Source organism: Strix aluco, chromosome 1 (genome assembly GCF_031877795.1).
Source record: "Strix aluco isolate bStrAlu1 chromosome 1, bStrAlu1.hap1, whole genome shotgun sequence".
Taxonomy (NCBI): Eukaryota; Metazoa; Chordata; class Aves; order Strigiformes; family Strigidae; genus Strix; species Strix aluco.
This window is the reverse complement of record NC_133931.1, coordinates 82,537,335-82,558,464: the sequence shown is the minus strand read 5'-3', so window position 1 is coordinate 82,558,464 and position 21,130 is coordinate 82,537,335. Positions and strand designations below refer to the sequence as shown.

Below are 21,130 nucleotides of genomic sequence, written 5' to 3'. Positions count from 1 at the left end.
GGAGGGAGGCGGCCGCACCGGGTCACCTTCCCGGCCGCCGGCAGCCAGAAGGGCGCTCTCGCCGCTCCCCGCCCTCCACCGCCTGCCCGTCCGTCCGTCCGTCCGTCCCTACGGGCCGTCCCCGCCCCGGGCGAGCGGGTGCCCCCGGGCCGGCGCGGGCATGAGCTGCGCCGGGGGGAGCGTCGTCCTCCCTGCCGGGAACCCGCCGCCAGACCCCGCCGCCCCGCTGGAGCTGCCGGCCGGAGCGGGGCGGGAGGCGAGCGGGGACCCCCCAGAGGAGGGCGAGAGCGGCGGCCCCAGCGCCGGCTCGGGCCGGAGCGGCGGCTCGGAGAGCGGCGGCGCCGAGGCGGGGGCCGCCGCCGGCGACAAGCCCGAGACCCGCTCGGTGTGCAGCAGCGAGAGCGGCAGCGGCAGCCACCCCGGCGGGGCCGGCCCCATCTGCAAGATCTGCTTCCAGGGCCCCGAGCAGGTGAGGAGAGCGGGGCGGCGGGCGGGCGGCTGCCCCGCGCTCGGCGCGGACGGACCGACCCCTCTCCCTCCGTCCCTCCCTGCGCCCCTCCCGCCCCGCTCCCGGGGCGGCGGTGCCGGGCGGGCCGATCAGCACCAGGGACAGGGCTCGGCGCCGCCCGCCCGGCCCCGGCTGCCCGGCCGCGGCGCGGGAAAGCGGCCGAGGAGCGCCGGTGGCCGCTGCCGGGGGAGGCCCGGCGCCCCCCGCAGCCCTGCCCGCTGTGAGCGGCGGCCGGCGCCCCGGCCGGCATCGCCCTCTGCGGTGTCGGCGGCTCAGTGGGAAGAGCGAGCCGCGGCTGCTCGGCGAGGCGGCGGTGACAAACGGTCGGGGCAGTTCCGAGCCGGCGCGGAGCACTCGGAGAATTCAGAGGTTGGCTATGGCTGGCGTGCACGCTGTGCATCTTCTTGCCGTCACGCTCGCCGGCTCTCCCCTCAGGGACTTTAAACGATAGGAATTTCTCAGGTTTCTATTAGACTTTAAAATGAGAGCGTTGGCTTACAGGTCATGTTGAGAAGACCTCCGAGTATCTTCTCTGTCGTTACATTGCTGGACACGGTATCAGCAGTGGATCCATAACTAGCATTCTGTAGCTTGGCTTGTTTATAGCTTGGCTAGAAAAAAATCATCTCAAGGAAAGAAGAGAATAGCTGATTTATATAATATAGAATATAGAAATATGCCAACTACTGGGGAAAGTGTTTGGTTACATTATTTGAGGTCCTGCCTGACAGCTGGTTAGCTGTGCTCTAAGAGCACGGTTCTCTGTGACATCACCTGTTTCTTTTCCTAGTGATGACTGCAAAAAACTGTAGGAGAAATGCATCTAGCCACTTTTGGTACCATTTGAGGTGTTTGAAAGGGCTAATGCTACTGTTAGATGCATGGTAATCTTTCACTTGTTTCACAGATGTATGTGTACATGTGTAGACAGTTGTCTGGCTTTGTCTCATTAGAAGCACCTAGATGTCTTTAAGACAGTTTAATTTTGGGGTATTTTTATATCCAAAAATACATGCTTTTTCACATATTGAAATTGAGACCAGTTCATTGTTACAGACCTGTAAATATTTTGTTATTAAGTATCCGTGCACATAGATATTCCTTTAAAATTAATGTTTCTGTGTTGCCTTTTCAGGGTGAATTGTTAAATCCTTGCCGCTGCGATGGGTCTGTACGGTACACACATCAGCTTTGCCTCTTAAAGTGGATAAGTGAAAGAGGGTCATGGACCTGTGAACTCTGCTGTTACAGATACCATGTTATAGCAATTAAAATGAAAAGGCCTTGCCAGGTAATTTGTTTGTTTGTTTTTAGAAATATGTCTTTCCAGTCATTTTTAAAAACAAAATGATTCTTATGTTTATTTCAAGGTTTTTGGAAAATACAGCTGAAGAGCCTGTGTGCTTCACCAGTTAGCAATTGCACCCACTTGAAGTTAAGTTTTTAAGACCAGTTACATATTAAAATGTGCAGTCATTTGATTCTGTTATGTTCTTCTAGCTTTTGGCTTGCCATAGAAACGGTCTTCAGAGGTTGTTAAATTCTGTAATTAGATAAATCATACTGAGACATGACAGAACAAGTTGGATCTCCCTGATTCACTTTCTAAACGTTAAACCTGTCTTTATAGTTTGTTAAAGACTCAGTCAAAGGTTGTTTTCATTCATTCTTCAAGCTTTGGGTCCGAAAGAGAGTGGCAAAGAAAACTACTGTTGACTGTAAAAAAGTAAAAGGAGGTGACTTTTCAGTCTTGGCACAATCCGGAGTAGCAGAACACTCTTTGAGTTTTGTCCACCAATAGTTGTTTCAGAAGCTGAAAGGTGCAGTAACATTTTTCACAGCTCCCTTTAACAGCATCACAATATGCAGCTGGAATATTGTAGTGGTAGCATGTTCAGGGAGAGGGGAGGGGAAACTCAAAGCTTCAGCAGATCTGTTAGGGAAGCCTTAATACCACTTTGCATATCAGAATTCTTTAGAGGCTTAAAATACCATCCTGGAAATTGTATTTCATAACATCTGAGGAACGCATTTAGTAAGATAATTGTATCTTTTTTTAGTCTTGATCCTATGAGCTCAGAGATGATGGAGCTCTTGAAGGCCAGAGCACTCGGGTCATTTTTCTGCACTTGAGCTTGATTGGAGTTTTATAGAAAAGACATGCTTGGATGGTAATGGCAGTTGTGTGAGCGTGATAAGCATTCCTTGGATGTAGGATATCTGGAGTATTTGCTTACAGTTGTTCAGATTAAGTGTAAGTACTTTCAGAGCCAGTTATGACTTCAAGTTTTTTCTTTCTGAATCCATAAAGGAAACTTTGGTGAGTTTTCCTGGATAGAACCTTTATGATGTAAAAAAGTAATGGATTTGGAAAACGCTCCAGAAAATGAAGGTGGTTGATTCTGTTTCTACATAGACTTTCTCTGGTGATTTGTCATGGCATTCTGTTTGATTCTTTTGGCTTTTTTTAACCTTTCAAAAATCTTTATTTCCCATATATCCACAGCAATCTCATCCTTTTCCTAGCAAAGGTTATATTATCAACAGTTTGCAGTGATAGTCTCTGAAAATAGTTGTTTGACAGCAAGGACATGACACAGTTGCCTGCAAAGAGAAATCTAGTAATAGTTGAGATGTCCCAAGGTAGCTAAAATATCTACATAGGATAGCAGATACGTCACAACTTATGAGAGACTCTGGAACTGCAGCTGGAGGCCAAGTAGGATATAAAGGACACCTGAAATGTTGTCAGACACCTATCTGGTCAGTATGTGGAAAACAGAAGCAAAGATGAAAGTACGTGTCAGTAGGTGACACAGCAGAGAACAATGTTTGGCCAAACTACAAGTGAAGTAGAAAGAAACTGAAGAGCCAAAAGTTAAATGCCATTCTCTTCATGAGTTACGGTACTTTTTTGGGGGGAGGACACAACTAGATTCACGTTTCTCCTGGGAGCTTAAAAAATACTTGATTTATTCTTAACCAAATCTTTCATTTTTAATGTAAATTATTTAAGTCTATCCTTTTTTATTCTCAACAAAATAGCATACAAAAAGATTTCATGGAGTTGCACACTCAAATAGCAAGTTAAGCATACATTGCTAGGGTCAAACTCCTGACCCCCAAAAGATCACGCATCTCTTTGAAGGGACGCAGTAGTACCTTCTCATTTTTCTACAATGAATACTCCTCTGTAGTTACAGAATCTAAAAGGAAGTCCTAAAACTGCAGTCATCTGTGTATTTTTATAAGGGCAATCAGTCTTAAAATGCCCTCACTCCTCTCCCATATTCTTGAGTCTAATAGTATTGGCCATTTTTAACAGCAGTCTTGGTTTAAGCTTTTGGACAGGTTCTGAATCATTTGCTTGACTACACAAAAGCCTTTTTTAAGGTAACTTTTTGGTCAGGTTGGGTAAAAAGCTGAGGGCTAAACTGTTTCAATATAAAAGTAGTTTACAACATCTTCACTGAGGTAGCTAATGTACTTAAAAGTTCCCAAGAAAGCAAGACTTCTTGCACTACATTAGATACAATATCTGGACAGGAGTAGTTCGCTCTCTCTACAACTAGTAGTCTGCCTCAGTCCATGTTCTCAGAGTTGTCTCTACTAGTCTTTTACTTACTAGATCTCTGTAGGCAGTGTCATAAGAGAGAAAAAGGATGCTATTTACCAAAATGACTTTTTCTGAAGTGAACTGTCTATGCAGATTTGCACCAGCTCCTCAGGTTTACTTTTACCTCGTGTATTTATGGTATGTGACAGTGTGTAGGGAGTTAAGAAGTAGGAGATCTTTCTGTTTTCTTCCAGAACATTGGAATAGATGTGAATATTCCATTTAATATCTAACATTTTCTATGGTTTCTGTTGCTTCATGGCAGGGAAAGTAATCCCAAAGGGGGGCCTCTTTGGAGGCAGTACATTCAAGGAACAAAATTTACTATGGTAAGTGACTATTCCAATAGAAATTTTTCCAGTGTCACTTTGTATATTTCAGCAACTACTTCTTAATTTACTTTTAAGAACCCAATCCTGGAAACACATAGACTTAATATAGGAATAGATCTTAAAACATAAAAAGTAACAAATTAACCTGTGGACTAATAGTGGAAGACGAGTGCACAAATTGATGACGTTTGGTATGGCGTTTCACAGAGAAATGCAAATTTGGATTTTTTTCAGCATCCTTCTCCAGATCATATCAGAAAGACATATTTAAACTTACACTAGTCCATTAATAAAAGCACATGTTCACGTTCCTGGACTTGCTCCTTACAGTGGGGTGGAATTTGATCCAATAATAGGCAAGATTATGTTAATAACAAGAAAACCCTCAAACTATAATGAGGGGAGATGGAGCAAATATTGCTTTGGGCAGGGAGTTTTGGAAGGTTTTTGAAACAACTTAAAAAGGAGAGAGAAACTTGAAATGTCTGACTTGGAAATTACACCCACCTAGAATTACATTTTAGATTAACAAAGAGAAAGAAAAGACAAACAGAAATATTTTTTATATTGGTTTGCTAAGCTTTATAATTTTTACATATTTCCTTTCTAAAGGAAACATAAACAGATTGCTTTGTTTTTTATTGGTGCTATTTAATTATTAAGCTGTTAGCAAATTAGTTCACTAGACATGCAGTTAAGCATGAATGTATATTAAAGTATGTCAGTTCTCTTGTAAGATTCAGAAATAATGTTTAAAAGTGAAATGTAGTCATGCAAAGGTTGAAAAAATATACTTTGGTGCTAAACCCCATCATTTCTATAAAAGTGAGCAGTAAAGATATTTAGAGAATAGCCTTTTCTAGACTGTTACTGTAGTCTGTCATAAAATAGCATTACATTAGATGTTTGATGTATCTTGTGCTTCTGTTCATTAAAACATTATATTCTGTTACCCCAGGTGAACTGGACCTATTCCAAAAGTGATGCAGTAGATCGGTGTGCTAATTTAGAAGTTAGTTGCATGGTAATTCAACACCTTTTCTGACATCAGGAAAATCACAAAACAGTTATTAAAAAAAACCAGCAAGTATGTAGTTACTGGAGGTGGAATGTGGCTCATGAGTTCAGTGGTTTTCAGTGGCCCAAATTGTGATTATTAGCATTTGAGAAATTCAGCATAAAAATTACTATGTTCAATAGTTTTTGTGAATTACAGGTTCAATTTTTCAAGTCTTGTTAATGTGAGTAGTTCTCACTCATTTGAGTAATCTCACTGGCATCAGTTAGATAAGCATGAGCAAGACTCCATAGCAGCCTGCATGTACATATATGCATGTTATATCAGGTGCAAAAGTCAAGTTCTTCAGATAATTCAATATGGAGGCCAGTGTCCAGAAAAAATGTGTAGTAAATGTTTAGTAAAAGTTATTCCTAATGACTATGCACAGCTGGATGAAAGCATTTACTTTTTGTAGGCATAACTAAGAAGGGGAAAGGGAGAAGACTCAAATCTCCAGTTGTGTTTCTTAAACTACACTATGTACTAACAACAATCTACTAATGTTGCTGCTGTTATGTTGTCTGTAATGAAGATCCAGGAAGATACACTGTGCTATTCAGTATGCCAGTGCACACAAAGAACAAAAAAGATTGTCCCAGTCTTGGACAATTTACAAAGAAGTTTGAACAAGAGCTAAGGGACTAGTTTATGGGGATATATAAAACCAGTAATCTCTGTACACTAAACATTTTTAACTATCATTGAGGTTTTGGCAGCAGAAATGTGATGAGTTTTAGGATGCCTCTTGAAAAGAAAATAATGAAGCTTTGCAGGCACCCTTTGAATGTGAAAGCAGTACAGAAGGCCTGTTAGAAAATAAAATACTTGGCTGAGATAGGTATTGTGAACAGGAAATGAGATTTGATGTGAGAGTAGTCATTAGAAGGTAATTAATATGTCAGTAAAAGCCTCGAAGGACTTAAAAAATCAAGTCAAGTCTTTTTTATTTGATGTGATGGGGAAGAGAGGAATCATCATAGTGGAGAAAGAAGGGCATGGTCAAAGTAGTGCACTAAAAACCCTATTTGAAGCAGTCTTGTGGTTGCTGAGAAAATTACATTTGTCATGAGCTTAAAAGCCGTGTTACAGTAATTGAGACATAAGATGAAAGTGATGATGAGAAATTAATTTTTTATATATGAATAGTCTTAGGCATGCTACATAGAAAGCCCCTGTAAGTTTTAGAAATATTATGAACAGGAAGATCCAAATAGATATTTAAATTTAAGATAATTCCTGGGTTACAGAACAGAATCATGGATTGGAGGAGAAATCCATACTGTTTGAGGAAGGCTGGGACATGAAAATCCTAGAGATTTTTATGAACTTAAATGTATGGTAAGATCTGTACAAAAGGTGTTAGAAACAGACAATTATTTTAGTTTTCACAGGCAAGAGAAGTTTGAAACAGAAAAGTAGATCTACCAGTCATCACCATAGATATATTAATTATACTTCTCACACTCTTTTCCTAAGCATCTACTTTTGGATACTTCTAGGAAGAAGTTACTAGACTGGATAGACCTTTTGATTTGATACACTCTGAGTCATTTCAGTGACATGTCCTGGGTAGATGCTGGTGGTTACAATCAGGTCTAAGTACCATGCTTACTGAGTTTAGAAACAAAAGGGTAGCAGGGCCGTCGGAGAGGTCAGTGGTGTCAAAGTTGTGGAATTTTTTTTGTGGTGGGAAAGGCAAAATATATTTCCTGTGTACTTTCTGTGGGAAATATCTGAAGGTAAATGAGAGACTGAAAAAGAGAGTTGGGGTAAATGAGTGGATCAGGAAAGACAAAAATATGTCACTGGGGCAAAGTAGAGAGATTATAGAAGAAGAGAGGACAGTAAAAATTTTGCCCTGATGGAAAGGACAGAAATGCAAAAACAGAAGGTGTCACAGGGAAATTGCTAAAGGGATAATGAATTTCATGTTGTATTATGTTTTTGTTTTCTTGTAATCAATGCACAGAGAGACTCAGAGTTAGAAGGAGTAGAGTTGGAAAAGAAGGGCAGCAAAAAGGTGTGGAGACAAAACTCAGTTAAGCTTGAGAAATACATTTGGTTAGCCATTCACATGAGAGAACAAATTTGTCATGGAGCAAGTGAGCAGGCCACTGGTGCACTGCTGTCATCCTACAAGCAAAGTATTGTGTCTGTTGGCATACAGAGCTGAAGGAGTGAAAGATGGACATTACAGTGGGAAGGAGGAACAGAACTGTAGAAGCTTTAGAAGGATGGAGAGAATTGGTAACTAACGACAAGTAAGAGGGAACAAGGGATGGAAGAATCATCAGTACCAATGATCTGAAAGTCATGAAATAATGAAGAATAATATGTGAACAAATGAACTGATTCTATCACAGTGATATCACAGTGATAGTTGGGTAGGGATAAAGAACTAGTAACTAAAGATGAGATGCAGACCTAGATGAAGAGCTAATCAAAGCAATGAATGGCTGTTGACTATGACCACTGGAACATATTTGTAAGTCCAATGAGGAGAGATGAGGTCAGGGCAGTCATCAACATGGGAGCTGAAGTTATCAGGAAGGAACATGGGACATTATAAAGAGAGTCAAGAATTGAAAGGATGAAGTAGAACGGGGTTAAGTGCACAGAAAATAGAAGCTTGAAAGAGGGGAAGGAGATTGATTTTGTTTTAGAGAGTCCTATGAAAGAACTGAGAGTCAGGAAGTGGGGATGAAGATTTAGGTCAGAATGGCCAAAACTTGGAAACCAACCATTTGAAACCTGTGATTCAGTTTAGAAACTTGGATATTCCTAGTCTAGTTGGGATTTTAACATTGTATGGCAAAAATTATGCTTTCTGGCTGGTTGGAATGGAACAAGATTGAAGTAGTGATTTAGAAGGTATAGTTAATATTTGGGATCTTGCTACAATAGTTGTTGGAGTGGCACCAGCAAACACCTGAGATCTGCTTTCCTGATCCTCTGTGTGTTAATGCTTTGCTAGATGGAACATTTGGTCAAAATTGGCATCTCAACTGATAGAACTCAGAAAATCTGTTATTCTTGTCAGAGCATCAGCTACAGCAAGCAGGGAGATAGACAAGCCACTCTGGTGCTCACATCTGTCTATTTAAGACAGAGGATTATCAGTAAAAAATAGATTAGGCAAAGAAATGGTAATTATAGCATAGAGAACAATTTTGTACTAACATGGAGAGTGATTTTAAACTAGTTGTGTTTACTTAGGCAGTTCCGTTGGACTTCTGAAGTGTATACTAAGGTAATCAAGAACCTACACAAAATAGAGGGCATGTTTTAAAAAAAGAATAGCATTAATGGTACGTGGGTGTGTGCCCCTCATATGTCACTTTTTTTTTTTTTCCCTGTAGCTTATTAAAAAAGCAATTGTTTTCTTGTATTATTTTGTGAAATCCGTAAACTGTGCTCAAGGCATTCTGACAGCTTGAATGGTGTGAAACAACAGTGCAATGTAGACTGTGAACTGTACTTAGAAATAAAGTTTTAATTCCAAGTGACATCCTGATCTAGTGGTAAGATACATAGATATATATTTAAAGAGTGTCATTATCTTGGTGTATTAAATAGTGGGTTAACTACTTCAAGGCAAAAAGGTGGATTCTGCTGAGCCTAAGATTTTCATGGGGTAAAATGACTATCATAAGACATGGTGCTGGGTTGTTTTTCAGAGGAAATACCTTGAATAACAGTTATTACTGGAATTATAAGCATAAAATACATATTTACAACAGATTCCATTAGAAAAATACATCCAGAAGTAAAGGGTAGTGTGAATGGGAATCAGGATTGCTACATATACTGCCATTTTAAATGCTTAGGATATCTCAGTGACAAAGAAAGGCTTAAGATGTGGTGTGGGACCTGCATTCAGGAACCTTTGAGTTACTGGTTTTTGTAAGTTTTTTGTCTGTTTGATTGGATATTTGCCTAATAGCTTGATCTTGTAGCCTAATATTAATGAAATTTATTTAATGATGAAACAAATTTTTGTCCTTTTATGTCCAAAATCCTGATTATTCAGGTCTTTAATTCCTATCAACAGACATTAGTGAAAAATATTGTAATCAAGACTGGTTGTTTCAGCATGCTTCTTCTATTTCTTAATATGAAAACTTGTTTATAAATGATAATGTACTGCTCTTATACCTCTTTTCTATTCCTTAGCTCATGCTTATTTGGCAATGTGAATAGCCTGCCCTGAGCACCATAACTTCCTGACTTTTCTACCAGTCATGCTATGTCAACTGTGAAATGCAACTGTAGTTTTTTTCCACAACTGAAATTTGTCAAAGAAAGTTTTATTAAATTAATTTTGAAACTTCCTTTTAATGCTTCTTGGTTTTGAATGTTGGTCAGTTTGCACTGAAGTCCTCAGTGCTTCATCCAAATGACTGGCAGTCATGCTAACTTACTTCTTTATTAAATTTTTCAACCAGGGAGGCAGCTTTTGCACCTATTGTACTTAGATTTTTTAAAATTTTTGTCCCATGCGTAGATTCAAATTGGATGTTTGGTATTCAGAATGAAGACACTTTCATACTGCTTCAGCAGTGTGCAGAGGACAGCCCGTGCCTCCTTTCATGCTAGCAGTGCAACAATGAAAGAACAATTTGACCTCAGTTCTTTTGAAGTACTTGTCTTAGTCAGAGCACCCTCATTGTGAGTTTTGCCTGCATGACTCTTTTCCCATAGGGTTCTTTGCTTTTTGTTTCAATTTATTTTGTCTTTCCTTTTTATTTTCTTTATTTCTATATTTCTTTTTCCTGCTACTTTTATTTTCATTTCAGTGAAGCTGATGGAGAATGAATAGTTTTAGCTACATGCTGTTTCCTTTCCCCTTATTATTCCCCCCCTCTCCCATATTTCTGCATATTTTTCTGGCAGTGTCTTCCCTCCAGGGCAGTATGAAACTTCGCCATTTCTGTGACAAGCATATTCCCAGTACAGGAATATACCATACTGATGCCCAAACAAACCATATTATTGGACAGAGGCTATTTACTGAGCTAAGGCTCATTTTTCTTGTCTTTTATGCCCAAAGAACAGATACAATCAAAAATAATTCCTTAGTAGTTTCAGAAAGTCATGGACCTTACCATCGAGATGAAATACTTGCTAGCATCATGTGTATTTAGCTACTCTGCTAACACTGGGACAAGATTATTCCAAGCACTACAAGGATCTTGAAAAAGGCAAATTCCACAAAATTTGCATCCAGAAAACTGTATCTGGAGAAAATAAGAGTAGACATCCATATGCTTTCTCTTCTCGCTGGGGAAGCTCCCTCTGCTTACCGGGCAAGAACAGACAGACAGAGTCTACTTCTTAATGGAATGCTTTATGCATCTGTCATGCTATTATCTGAGCAATCTGCAATTTACAATCTACTATAACTTGTGGTTACTGACAGCACATTGTGTTCCTCCTTGGATGACTAAATTCTGTATCTCAATTTCAGGACTGCTATTTCACAGGAGGAAGGCAATATGACATATTTTACTTGAAGGAATCGGCGTAACAGCTGATGTGAGCTCACTGGTTCACAACAGAATAACACAGATAGAATACAGGAGTCTCACACTTGCAGCCTTTTCCTGCACTTGCAACACTGTCCTCCACATAACCTCCTTCTTTAGTGACCACAAGAATCATCGGAATCTCCATTCAATGTCACCTTCCAAAAAGGACACTTTGCCTGTATTTAAATGTACAGTGATGACTTAAAATCCTCCTGAGACTTAATAAAGAGGGTCACTTTCTCCTCAAGCATTTAGAGAGTATTACATATCATCTCATTCCTTTCTGCATGCTTGCACCAAATAGAAATTTGATTAATTACTGATGCCTTCTGATATCTGTCAAACTTAAGGGAAAGATCTTCATATCATCTACTACTCAGTATAAGGAGAGGGACCACCAAATGAATCTTGGGGATTTCAAAATCCTCTGCTTCATCCTTTCTTCTCCTTCCTATAGCCTTGGGAAAAAGACCTAGAAAACATGTGAAACTGTTGGTTATTCTAGGGAAATGTGTCTACTTCAGAGTTTCTCTGCTGAGAGTTGATATGGTTACCACATACTTGAATATGGAAAATCTGCTGTGCACTCACTGGGAAGAGTTTATGGCTGTGGGGATTTTAGGAACTTATCTTTCCTCTGGTTCTTTCCCTCATGCTTTTGTAGATCTTACTGATATAATTGCTGTGAACCTAGCCACAGCAATTAGGACCTATGAGATCTAAGGACTTCAGTCTTCTAGTCTAGACTGTTTTAGAAGAGAGAGTAGTTTCAGTAGTTTAAAGTTACTCTCAAATGTCATGGTGTTTATCATGTGACACAAGTGAATCTTTGTCTTCACTGTACAACTCTCATGCATCAGGCCCTCATGATAACCTCCTAAAGGTTCCTTTCTTCCTTGTTTGTGTTGAGAGGTACAGACTTTAAGTCTGTTTACTTAAAAATCACCTAGCATTTCCACAGTGTTCTGACCCTGAATTAGCATATCTGAAGTGTGACTAAAAAGCTGTGTCTTTGTCCCAGTATCACTTTCTCCATCTTTTTCATCTTTCTCTAACTTTGCTGATAAATTAGCCAGGTTATCTGAGTATCGAACCATTGTTTCCTCTGACATATGAATTCCTAAGGATGTGACCTTTGGTTATGACATTGAATCTGTGACTACTTTTTCTACTCCCCTCAGTAACTATACTGACTACTCCTTTCCCTGTATTGTGACAGAAACCAGGAAGATTCTTGGGATAAAGACCTGCTTCAGCAGGACTTACACTGTATTTTTTTTTCTTCTGGTAATCAAGGCCTAATTCCAGTCACTTTAGGGGAATCATAGAATCACAGAATCATAAAATGGTTTGTGTTGGAAGGGATCTTAAAGATTATCTAGTTCCAACCCCCTTGCCATGGGCAGGGACACCTTCCACTGGATCAGGTTGCTCAAAGCCTCATCCAACCTGGCCTTGAACACTTCCAAGGAGGGGGCATCCACAACCTCCCTGGGCAACCAAGGTCTCACCACCCTCACAGGAAAGAATTTCTTCCTTATATCTAATCTAAATCGACCCTCTTTCAGTTTAAAACTGTTACCTCTCGTCCTATCACTACACTCCCTGATAAAGAGTCCCTCCCCGTGTTTCCTGCAGGCCCCCTTAAGGGGGAACAGGGTTTTTTAGAATACGTTTTATGATATGAAAAAGAAAATTACTTTAAAAAGTTAAATAATTTTATTTACAAACTGAAATTCATGTGGGAATTTGCATTGCTCTAAAGGGATGATTAATTTACATCTCTTGTGTTTATTTTCATTAATAAAGCAAAGCACTTTCTGAAAAATTTCTGTATGTGCTGGAAGGCTGCGATCCTACTGCTCAGTCTGTCTGTGGCACTCAGCATCTCTGCAGGGTGTTGTGGGTCCAAAGTAGCAGCTGCTTACCTGTCTGCTGGAGAATTCCACCACTGGACTCAGTTAACGTGTTGACTGAGAGCCTGAGCTGCTTTACTTTGGTAGACCATGAGCAGGCATTCAAGAGTGACATTCTAAAAGCTGTTCTGTTGGAAAATTGCTGAATCTTGTTTTCATAGTCACAAAAAACCACAGAAATTTCTCCTTTAGCACTGAGGCTGCCCACTCGTTCCCAGTCCCCTGACTGGAGAAATGATGCATTCCTTTCTTTGATCTCTCTTCTCCCTTAGAATCCTCTATAAGTTAAGGCCGATAGACCAGAAATGTTTCTCTTCACTACAGCATAGCAAAAGCTGTGTGGTGTCAGTGTCAGAATACTGGCCATTTTGCTGATTTTTTTTTTTTTTTCATAGTTTTTTAGGGTATTGAGCCATAGTTTCTACTTCAGAGTTGGATGCTGGATAAGTTACTAACATCAGCCGGGTCTGACTTGGCAAACCTACCTGAAGAGTATTAGGTCCTCCCCTTACCAGATGTCTGAGCCAGTTATCTCTTTGTGTGCTTTGAGCCATGAGATCTTATACTAGCTATTTCACAGTGCTGAGACACGTTCCATTAGCTCTGTCTGCAGTCACCGGTCTTAGATGCTCTATGTTTTCTCAGCTTGCAGTCTTTGATGTTTCTCAGAGTCCAGTGAGTGAGTGAGCATTCCATCTGAGATGGACAAACCTTCCCTGCTTTTTTCATTAGGCATCGTCTTTGTAAGGATGAGTTGCTCACAAACTTTGGATATCAAGAATTTTTTGTCTTACTACAATGGCAGAATCAGGGTCATTTGAATATCTACTTGCCTGTTTCTATCCATTCTAGAGAGGTCAAAAAGAGCAGCAGTCTATGTGCAAAACATTTTCCAAGTGGTAACAAGTTGTTTCAGTACGTATATCCTATAGGATGATACCTAAAGAGTGCCCTAAACTAGTTTCATCAGAGCTCAAGTGTTATTGTTAATATTACTAAGGAATCCAGAAACAGTGCTGACTGCAGGACAGAGCAATCTGAGAGCTGCTGTTCTGAAAAGAAGACCAATACCTCCATCATACATAATTAAGTGGATGTAAAGAGGGGACTCTTGTCTAGGGACAACAAAATGTGACTGTGTTTATAGACATAAACTTGAAAAGCGACAGTTTGCAGAAGAGTAAGTGGTTCTTCCATAAACGTGTTTTCCGTATAGACAGCATGTACTTACCTTTCATTCTCTTAGGTGCTTCTTACATTTGAGAGAAAGAGGGTATTTTAATTTTTATGTCTGTATTTGTACAGCAAGAGAGGGTACATGGGTTATGTGTAAGGCATAAAAGCACCATTAAGCCAAGAACAATTTATAGTTTAGGGATTTTCAAAACACAATGATGTGAATGGATATTACAATTTTTGATATTATAACCATTGCTTCTTGCAGTACTATGAATGCTGATACACAATATAACAAGTCAGAAAGCTGGGTATTTTCAGCGTTCAAAAGAATCAGTTACATTGTGCAATTCAATGTAATTACTCCAAGGGATTTCAGACTTATTCATGATATGGTTAGAGAGAAATACAGAATTTCTGGTATAGGGTACACTCTAAAGGCAACTATTTTTGTTTTTTTACAGATAGAGCTATCATATTTGACGATACTTAGTATCTCAATTGCCACTTTCTGTAATTAAGCACTACGTCTTATACATTTTCATGTCTTAAAAATGGAGTCTTATAAGTAACTGGTGGTCAAAACCATGGCTACCCCAAACAGAAGAAATTTGATTACTGATTCAAACAACAGTACCTACTAGCTTGTAGCTGTGATCATGTAGCAGTACCTGAAAAAACTAAGGCAACTGACTTTTAAAATTTTTGTTTATTAGATTTTTTAATTAACAACTTAATAATGAAAATATGTTTATTAATAATTGTAAGCATACATTATATTCTTATAATTATAAATGTATTGTGCATATGTTTATATCAAGTTTTAATTTTTATACATAATATGTAATATAGGAAACAATGAAATAAGCAAATTCTTCCATTAGGCCAAATTTTCAAGCAGTATGTTATTTACCGTATTCATTTTCACAGTCTAAAATTTTATAATTATGACTAAATTGTCTTCAAGTGAAGATTTATTGCTAACTTAATTGATTACAGAATCAATCTAATTGATTTGCTAATCTAATAAATTACATTCTAATTGACTTTTAGAGCAAGCTCTGCCAGATTTTGTACAAACCAGAGCCCAGGATTGTCTTCTTCATGGCTACATGCTAGTAGATAATACCTTGGTATTCTTATCATCATTTAACCTTCACCCAAGATACACATAACGTTGCTTGGGGATTAGACAAGGCAACAACCTTACCTCTGAACTCAGGATACGTTTCTTTAGTCTTCTTGTTGCCCTCAAAATCTGAAGTTTCCTTTGTTTTACATGTTACAAAGAAGAACATGAAATCAGGATTGTCTCTTCCCTTGTGTTGTGCATCTTCCAGATTTTCACATGAAAAGTCTGATCCCATTCTGTGAATCAGTTTTTGTTCAGGGCCAAAAAAGCCAGAGGCCAATATTTGTACTCAGTTGTTTTCTGGTGAGGTCATACCCTTCACTGCTGAAACACATCATTGCCATATAGCAACAGGGAGAAGACTGGGCAGTGAAGGTACTTCTTCAGATCCTAACCAAGGGTATAGAGTTGTTCTGTGCCAGAACTATTGTGAAGTCCCCAAATATCAGATGTGAATAATGTTGCTGCAGGATGAAGGGGAATACAGTGACAATAGATGGTGATGCACTACTTGATTTCATGTCTTTAGATTCATAGACTGCCTAGAAGCAGGTAGTGGAAAGCAGTAGATGCTGTGTACTTTAAACAAAATGTTGGTAATCGATGCTTTACAACTTCTTAATTGTGCTTATCCAATTGATTTTTTTTTTGTAAATCTACATCCTTTGGCTCCATCATCTAACCAACATTTTGTGTTGTGCCTGGATTGGAAAAACACGGTAACACTTAGCATTTTCTACCCCTTTTACAGTACTTAAATACTTCAGAAGAGTCCTCTTTCAGTTGTTCAGTAAACTGGAAACTTTGAAGTCTAAAATTCCAATTGTATGGCATTTCTTCCACCTTCACATCATTTGTATGGTTCTTTTCCTGGAAAGGCCTTTCCATGGCCTCTTTTTCAGCATCCAGAACACACTGAAATAGGCCAGTGTCAGAAATGGTTCCTGATGCTTTGTACCATACTGAAATCATCTCCCTACTCATTCCTATGGAGGTGATGTGAAGAGAAGAATCAATTTCATTTGCTTTCTGTTTGGTTCAGTGAACATCTCTGTATTGTGTGGGAACTGGAAGTGTGCCAGTAAATTACTTGGAAGGAGTTCTACTATTGAATATCCTGAATACCATGTAAATCTCAGTTATTAAAATAATATCTTTAGAGGTGGAAGTTTAAAACCTCACTTTAACTCGGATGAACAAGAGGTTTGAGTCAAGGTCCCTCACAAAGGAGTGCACCAACCATTAGGGTGTAGAAAGTTCTCAGATAAACCTTCTGTGTTTCTTTGTATGGGTTGTAAAAATTACTTAATTATTCATAGAGTCAAAAAGACAAGAGAAAGAGTAGCCAGCACTTTCAGATAGTCCAGCTAGCAGATGAAATGTGAGTTTCAGTAAATGAAATTGAATTAATACTTGAATACTTTCAATAAGGGAGACAAGAAGACATCAACAGAAACGATCAAGAATAGATGATCCCTCTGTATACTGGCAGGTGGCCAGGGCATTTATTTTTGTGGAAGAGACTTGTTCTGTCCCTCCATGCTGAGCAATTTTTTACACATCTTTGATGAGTGCATTAATCTCATAATGAGCTGCACATTCTTAGCCTCATGCTCAGCATTTTTATCAGTTAAAAATATTCAACAGTTTTAGCTAGAATTTACAAACAGTTCCTTTCCCAGGAGAGAAGGAAGAAGCAACTCCAGAACCCTTTTTGATACTGTCTGTTTGGGTCCAAAGAGAAGTACAGAACCGTATAAGCAAAGCATGGTTAAACCTCCTAAGTGACTAGACAGAATGAAAATTGTTAATACCTCCTTCACACAACTAGTTTATAATCTTGCTGAGACTTACTTCCTCTGAGTAATTAGAACAATGTATTTTTTTTTTTCTCAGTGTTCTTCCAGGAATGTGGACCTATCCATAACATGACAGTCAATGCTTGAGCTAAGTTTTCAGTTTAATTTTGCAGATCATCTTTAAGTTGCAAAGGATGCAACAACCATGGGAGGCTTTAATTTCCTCCATTCATTCATATTTAATTCTCAGATAATGCTATCAAGAGTACATCTAGATTGCAGTGAAACTCAGTATTTCCCATAAAGCTGCAGCAGAAATTGAACTGTTCTACTTTACAGTAGGAATAGTATTTATTAACACAGAGTGTTAATTTTCATTCACTGGCTTTCACCAAATATACATGTGTCCATGGAATGTTCAAACTACTGATGAACTAAGCCACTAAGCTAAACTTAATTGGTTAGAGTCTCATATGAGTTACAAGCTGACTTGTAGAGAATAATTCACTTTAACCTTACATATTTCTCACAGATACATCTCTACAACACACCATGATTTTTAAGTACCCTGTGGTACATATTTTGGTGAGAATTTGATCCTAGTGGATTGACAGGCAATTCGTAATGAAAATCAGGAATTAGAAAAAATACTTCTTGGTACAAATAGGACATTTAGCAGGTTTCATATTTTTGTTTCATATGCTTTTAGGTGTTGAGAATACTATATTAGATACTGTGAAATGATTCCTGATTCAAATATGATCATTAGTAAAGGGCCAGCCTTTCTTTTGAGACTGGGTAAAATTACAACCCTTATTTTAATAGACAGGAAGATTAACACACAGGATTAATATCCTTGTTTTAATCAACAGGAGTTGATGTTTTCAGAAACTCTGAATGCCTCAAAGTGGAGAGGGAGTTCACCTCCGTGTACCATTAAAACTAAATACCCCCTTTCTGTCTCGTAAGAGAGTGAAAATGGTCACACAGTCCTGCAGTTTTGCCTCGTTCCTTTTATTATTTGGCCAGCAGCAGAAGATAACTACCAATAATTTCTCAGAGCAAAAGTAATGTAAGACTAATACAGTTTTCACCACAGCTTTGGTTGTGGTCTCAGATCTTGATTCTATCATAATTAAAAAATTATAAGATAAAATGTTAAACTATTCTGCTTAATAAATAGTAAGATTTTGAAAGGTGAATGTAATAAAATGTGAAGATTTTGTACATTGCTCGGGAGGTCCAGACTTCTGGGCACTCAGAAATCCGAGATGCATCTACTGTAGGTGTAGATGTTCTGCTCAGTCGTGTACATGCAGTAAGCCAACACTTCCAGGAACTATCAACTAAATTGCTTGTGTGAAGCACGAATGGACAGTACCTCCACAGTAAATGTTATGCTTTTAGAATGTCCCAAGTAAAATATTTGTCAGCCTTCCAAGCAGACTGAGAAATTACATACAAGCCAAACTATCTGTATTCATGAGCTCTCTGATACATGAAAAGATAATGGGCATTATGACTACAGGCACTTTATGTCTTAATAATTTATCAAAATAGGTAAGCATTAATGGTGAGCTGCAATTTTTGTGGCATTGATTCTTTTTTTTTTTTTTTAAAAAGACATAAAAATAGAAGCCTGTAGCCAAAAATGGGATTTCAAATGTTTGTGTGTGTGTGTATGTGTGTGTACTCAAAACTATACATTTTCTATCCATCCTGGTCAATAAGTTAACAATATCACTGCATGTTAAATCATGAGGTGCTTACTGCAAAACATGTTAGAAAACTTAATTACTTAATCATCTAGGCTACTAACAAGATAAAGTAAGGAACAGACATTTCAAAAATAGATTGTTGGACTTAAATCATTGTGTTCTTTTGCTTCTGTAAGAGTTGTATTCATACACACACAGATTGCAAAACCCTCTTATGCATAATGAATGACAGTAGGAAAGAACTTCTTGTCAGAGCTGTCTGATTCTACCAATCAGAGCAATTAGAGCAATCTAACAAAAACTTTTTAGAAGTCATATAATTGATATGTCTTCAGGTTAATCATGTTATAATAGGTCACTGCCAGCTATTTTTAGTTATTTTTATATAAAATATGGGTTCCAGACTGACTAGAGGGAATGGGAGGCTTCAGTCAACAGTGTCCATAATAAGATGTGTTTCTGAGACAACAGAGTGGAGTAACCGCCAACAGCTCTTTGGTTTAAGGAATTTTGGTGGATTTCAAACTTGGATGGTTGAAGCTGGTACACGTTTGGGGAGCCATAAGGAAATTTCATATGTTCTTTATTAAGGATGTAGGAAAACGTGTAGTTTCATTGCAGACATTTTTCATGTAATGTATTCTAAGTACAAGCACAGTCTCAGTCTGTACTTTTTAGATCAATTTTCTGCCATGTATTTTATAATAGTCAATGAGCTTTTACAAGGCGCTATTAAAAAAAGCCAGGTTAATATCAATTTATCTCAAAGATGAGAGATCTTTGAATATTATATCCATCTTTATGTTAGTAAGGACATTCATATAACAATATTAACTTTATTCTTTAACAATTAGTCCATCAAAGCAATATGTTTCTTTCAAATTCTGGAAGTCTCAACCTCAAAAAATAAGAAATTATGCAGTATTTCTGCTTGACAGAGCCCTTAGATGAAAAGAGGAAGCAATGTTTCTGGGGTCAGCATTAGAACTGTAGTGTACCATTAACATACTAGACTCCCGAATGATTCATGAAAGGAAGACCAGCAGTAAATAAAAGATTAAAAGAGCCAAACATAATGAAGTGTCACTAGAAGTAAAAGTGTAGGAAGTTTCAAGGAACAGACAGTATTACATTAAAATCAGAAGCATGAATTATATTTTGTTTATGAAGGCACAATTTTCAAAGGAAGATTTCATCATCATTGTATATTAAAGTGCATTTTTTTCATGGACAACAGAGAGGACATGGTATATCATAACACTACAGATACGATAGGAAGAAATATGAAATGGAATCCTATTTCATAGAAATTTAAATGAGAATTTTTTATGAATCTGAAAAATTACAGTATTACAGTTATCTAGATACAAAATATTTAACCTTTCTAGTTTTTAAGCAAAAATTGTAATCTTTCTCATAATACTTATTTTTTAGGGTCATGTACTTTACAGAAGCTGACACTAAAAGGCTGTAGAGATCTTTTCTAACATGGCAAAGGGATACTTAGCTAAAAGAACTGTTACTGATTATGGAATGTATAGTCAGCAAATGACAAAAACAAATTAGGAAGTCATAATATAATTTATAATAATGAACAATTAAGAGTTATGAGACAAGTTATATGAAGAAAATGAGAAATGCTTTTATGGAAATAATGGATTTAAATTGTGACATGCTAATAATGAGATCATTCAATTTGGAATGTTAAATAATTCAGTCTGTTAAAGTCTAAATGCAATTTCTCAACATTAACTATCACTGAATTATTTTCACTACATCATTTTTGTGACTTGCTTATTGTAAGCCGTTAATTTGACATTAAAAGGTGAAGTGATTATAACAACATGTAACAGGGCATACAATAAGCTAAATGATTGTGAGAAATCAAATAAAGCTTAAGTGGCTTTTGATACTATAATAAGAATCTTGCTCTTAGAAAAAGAGTCTTCTGTTCCTGGGTGTCTGTCAGAGTGTATACCTACACATATTAGCTATGCTGTGAGTAAAACTAGAAGAAAACAGTGTGACCACAACTTCAGTTCTTCTTCATAAGCCCTGTTATGAAATGCAATGCCACCAGACAATACAGTCCTATGTAGTTCCTCTTGTTGCCTAATGGCTAATACTGTCCGTGGCTAAGTAAAGGACTGAACCTTCCAAACTTATTTGCATGTGAATAACATAATAACTACAGAATACCTTCTTCGTTATGTGAAAAATATGCCTATCTCAGTAAGACCTGTTTGCTTTTTATAATTTATACCCAAACTCAATAAAACTTATGGGAAAAAAATCAAGACATTCATTTCCCAAGAGGCAATCTCAGACTGTTCTGAATCAAAACT

General features: G+C 38.2%; 1 protein-coding gene across 1 annotated transcript in view; it reads left to right on the top strand.

Moving 5' to 3' along the window:
- Positions 1-74: 74 nt before the first annotated feature.
- The window catches only part of MARCHF11 (membrane associated ring-CH-type finger 11), a 32,128-nt gene continuing 11,072 nt past the window's right edge, over positions 75-21,130 (top strand). The window contains exons 1-2 of the mRNA XM_074848075.1: positions 75-469; positions 1,644-1,799. Of these exons, the coding sequence (XP_074704176.1) occupies positions 161-469; positions 1,644-1,799 (465 nt within the window). The 5' untranslated portion in view covers positions 75-160. The remainder of the gene's footprint in view (positions 470-1,643; positions 1,800-21,130) is intronic.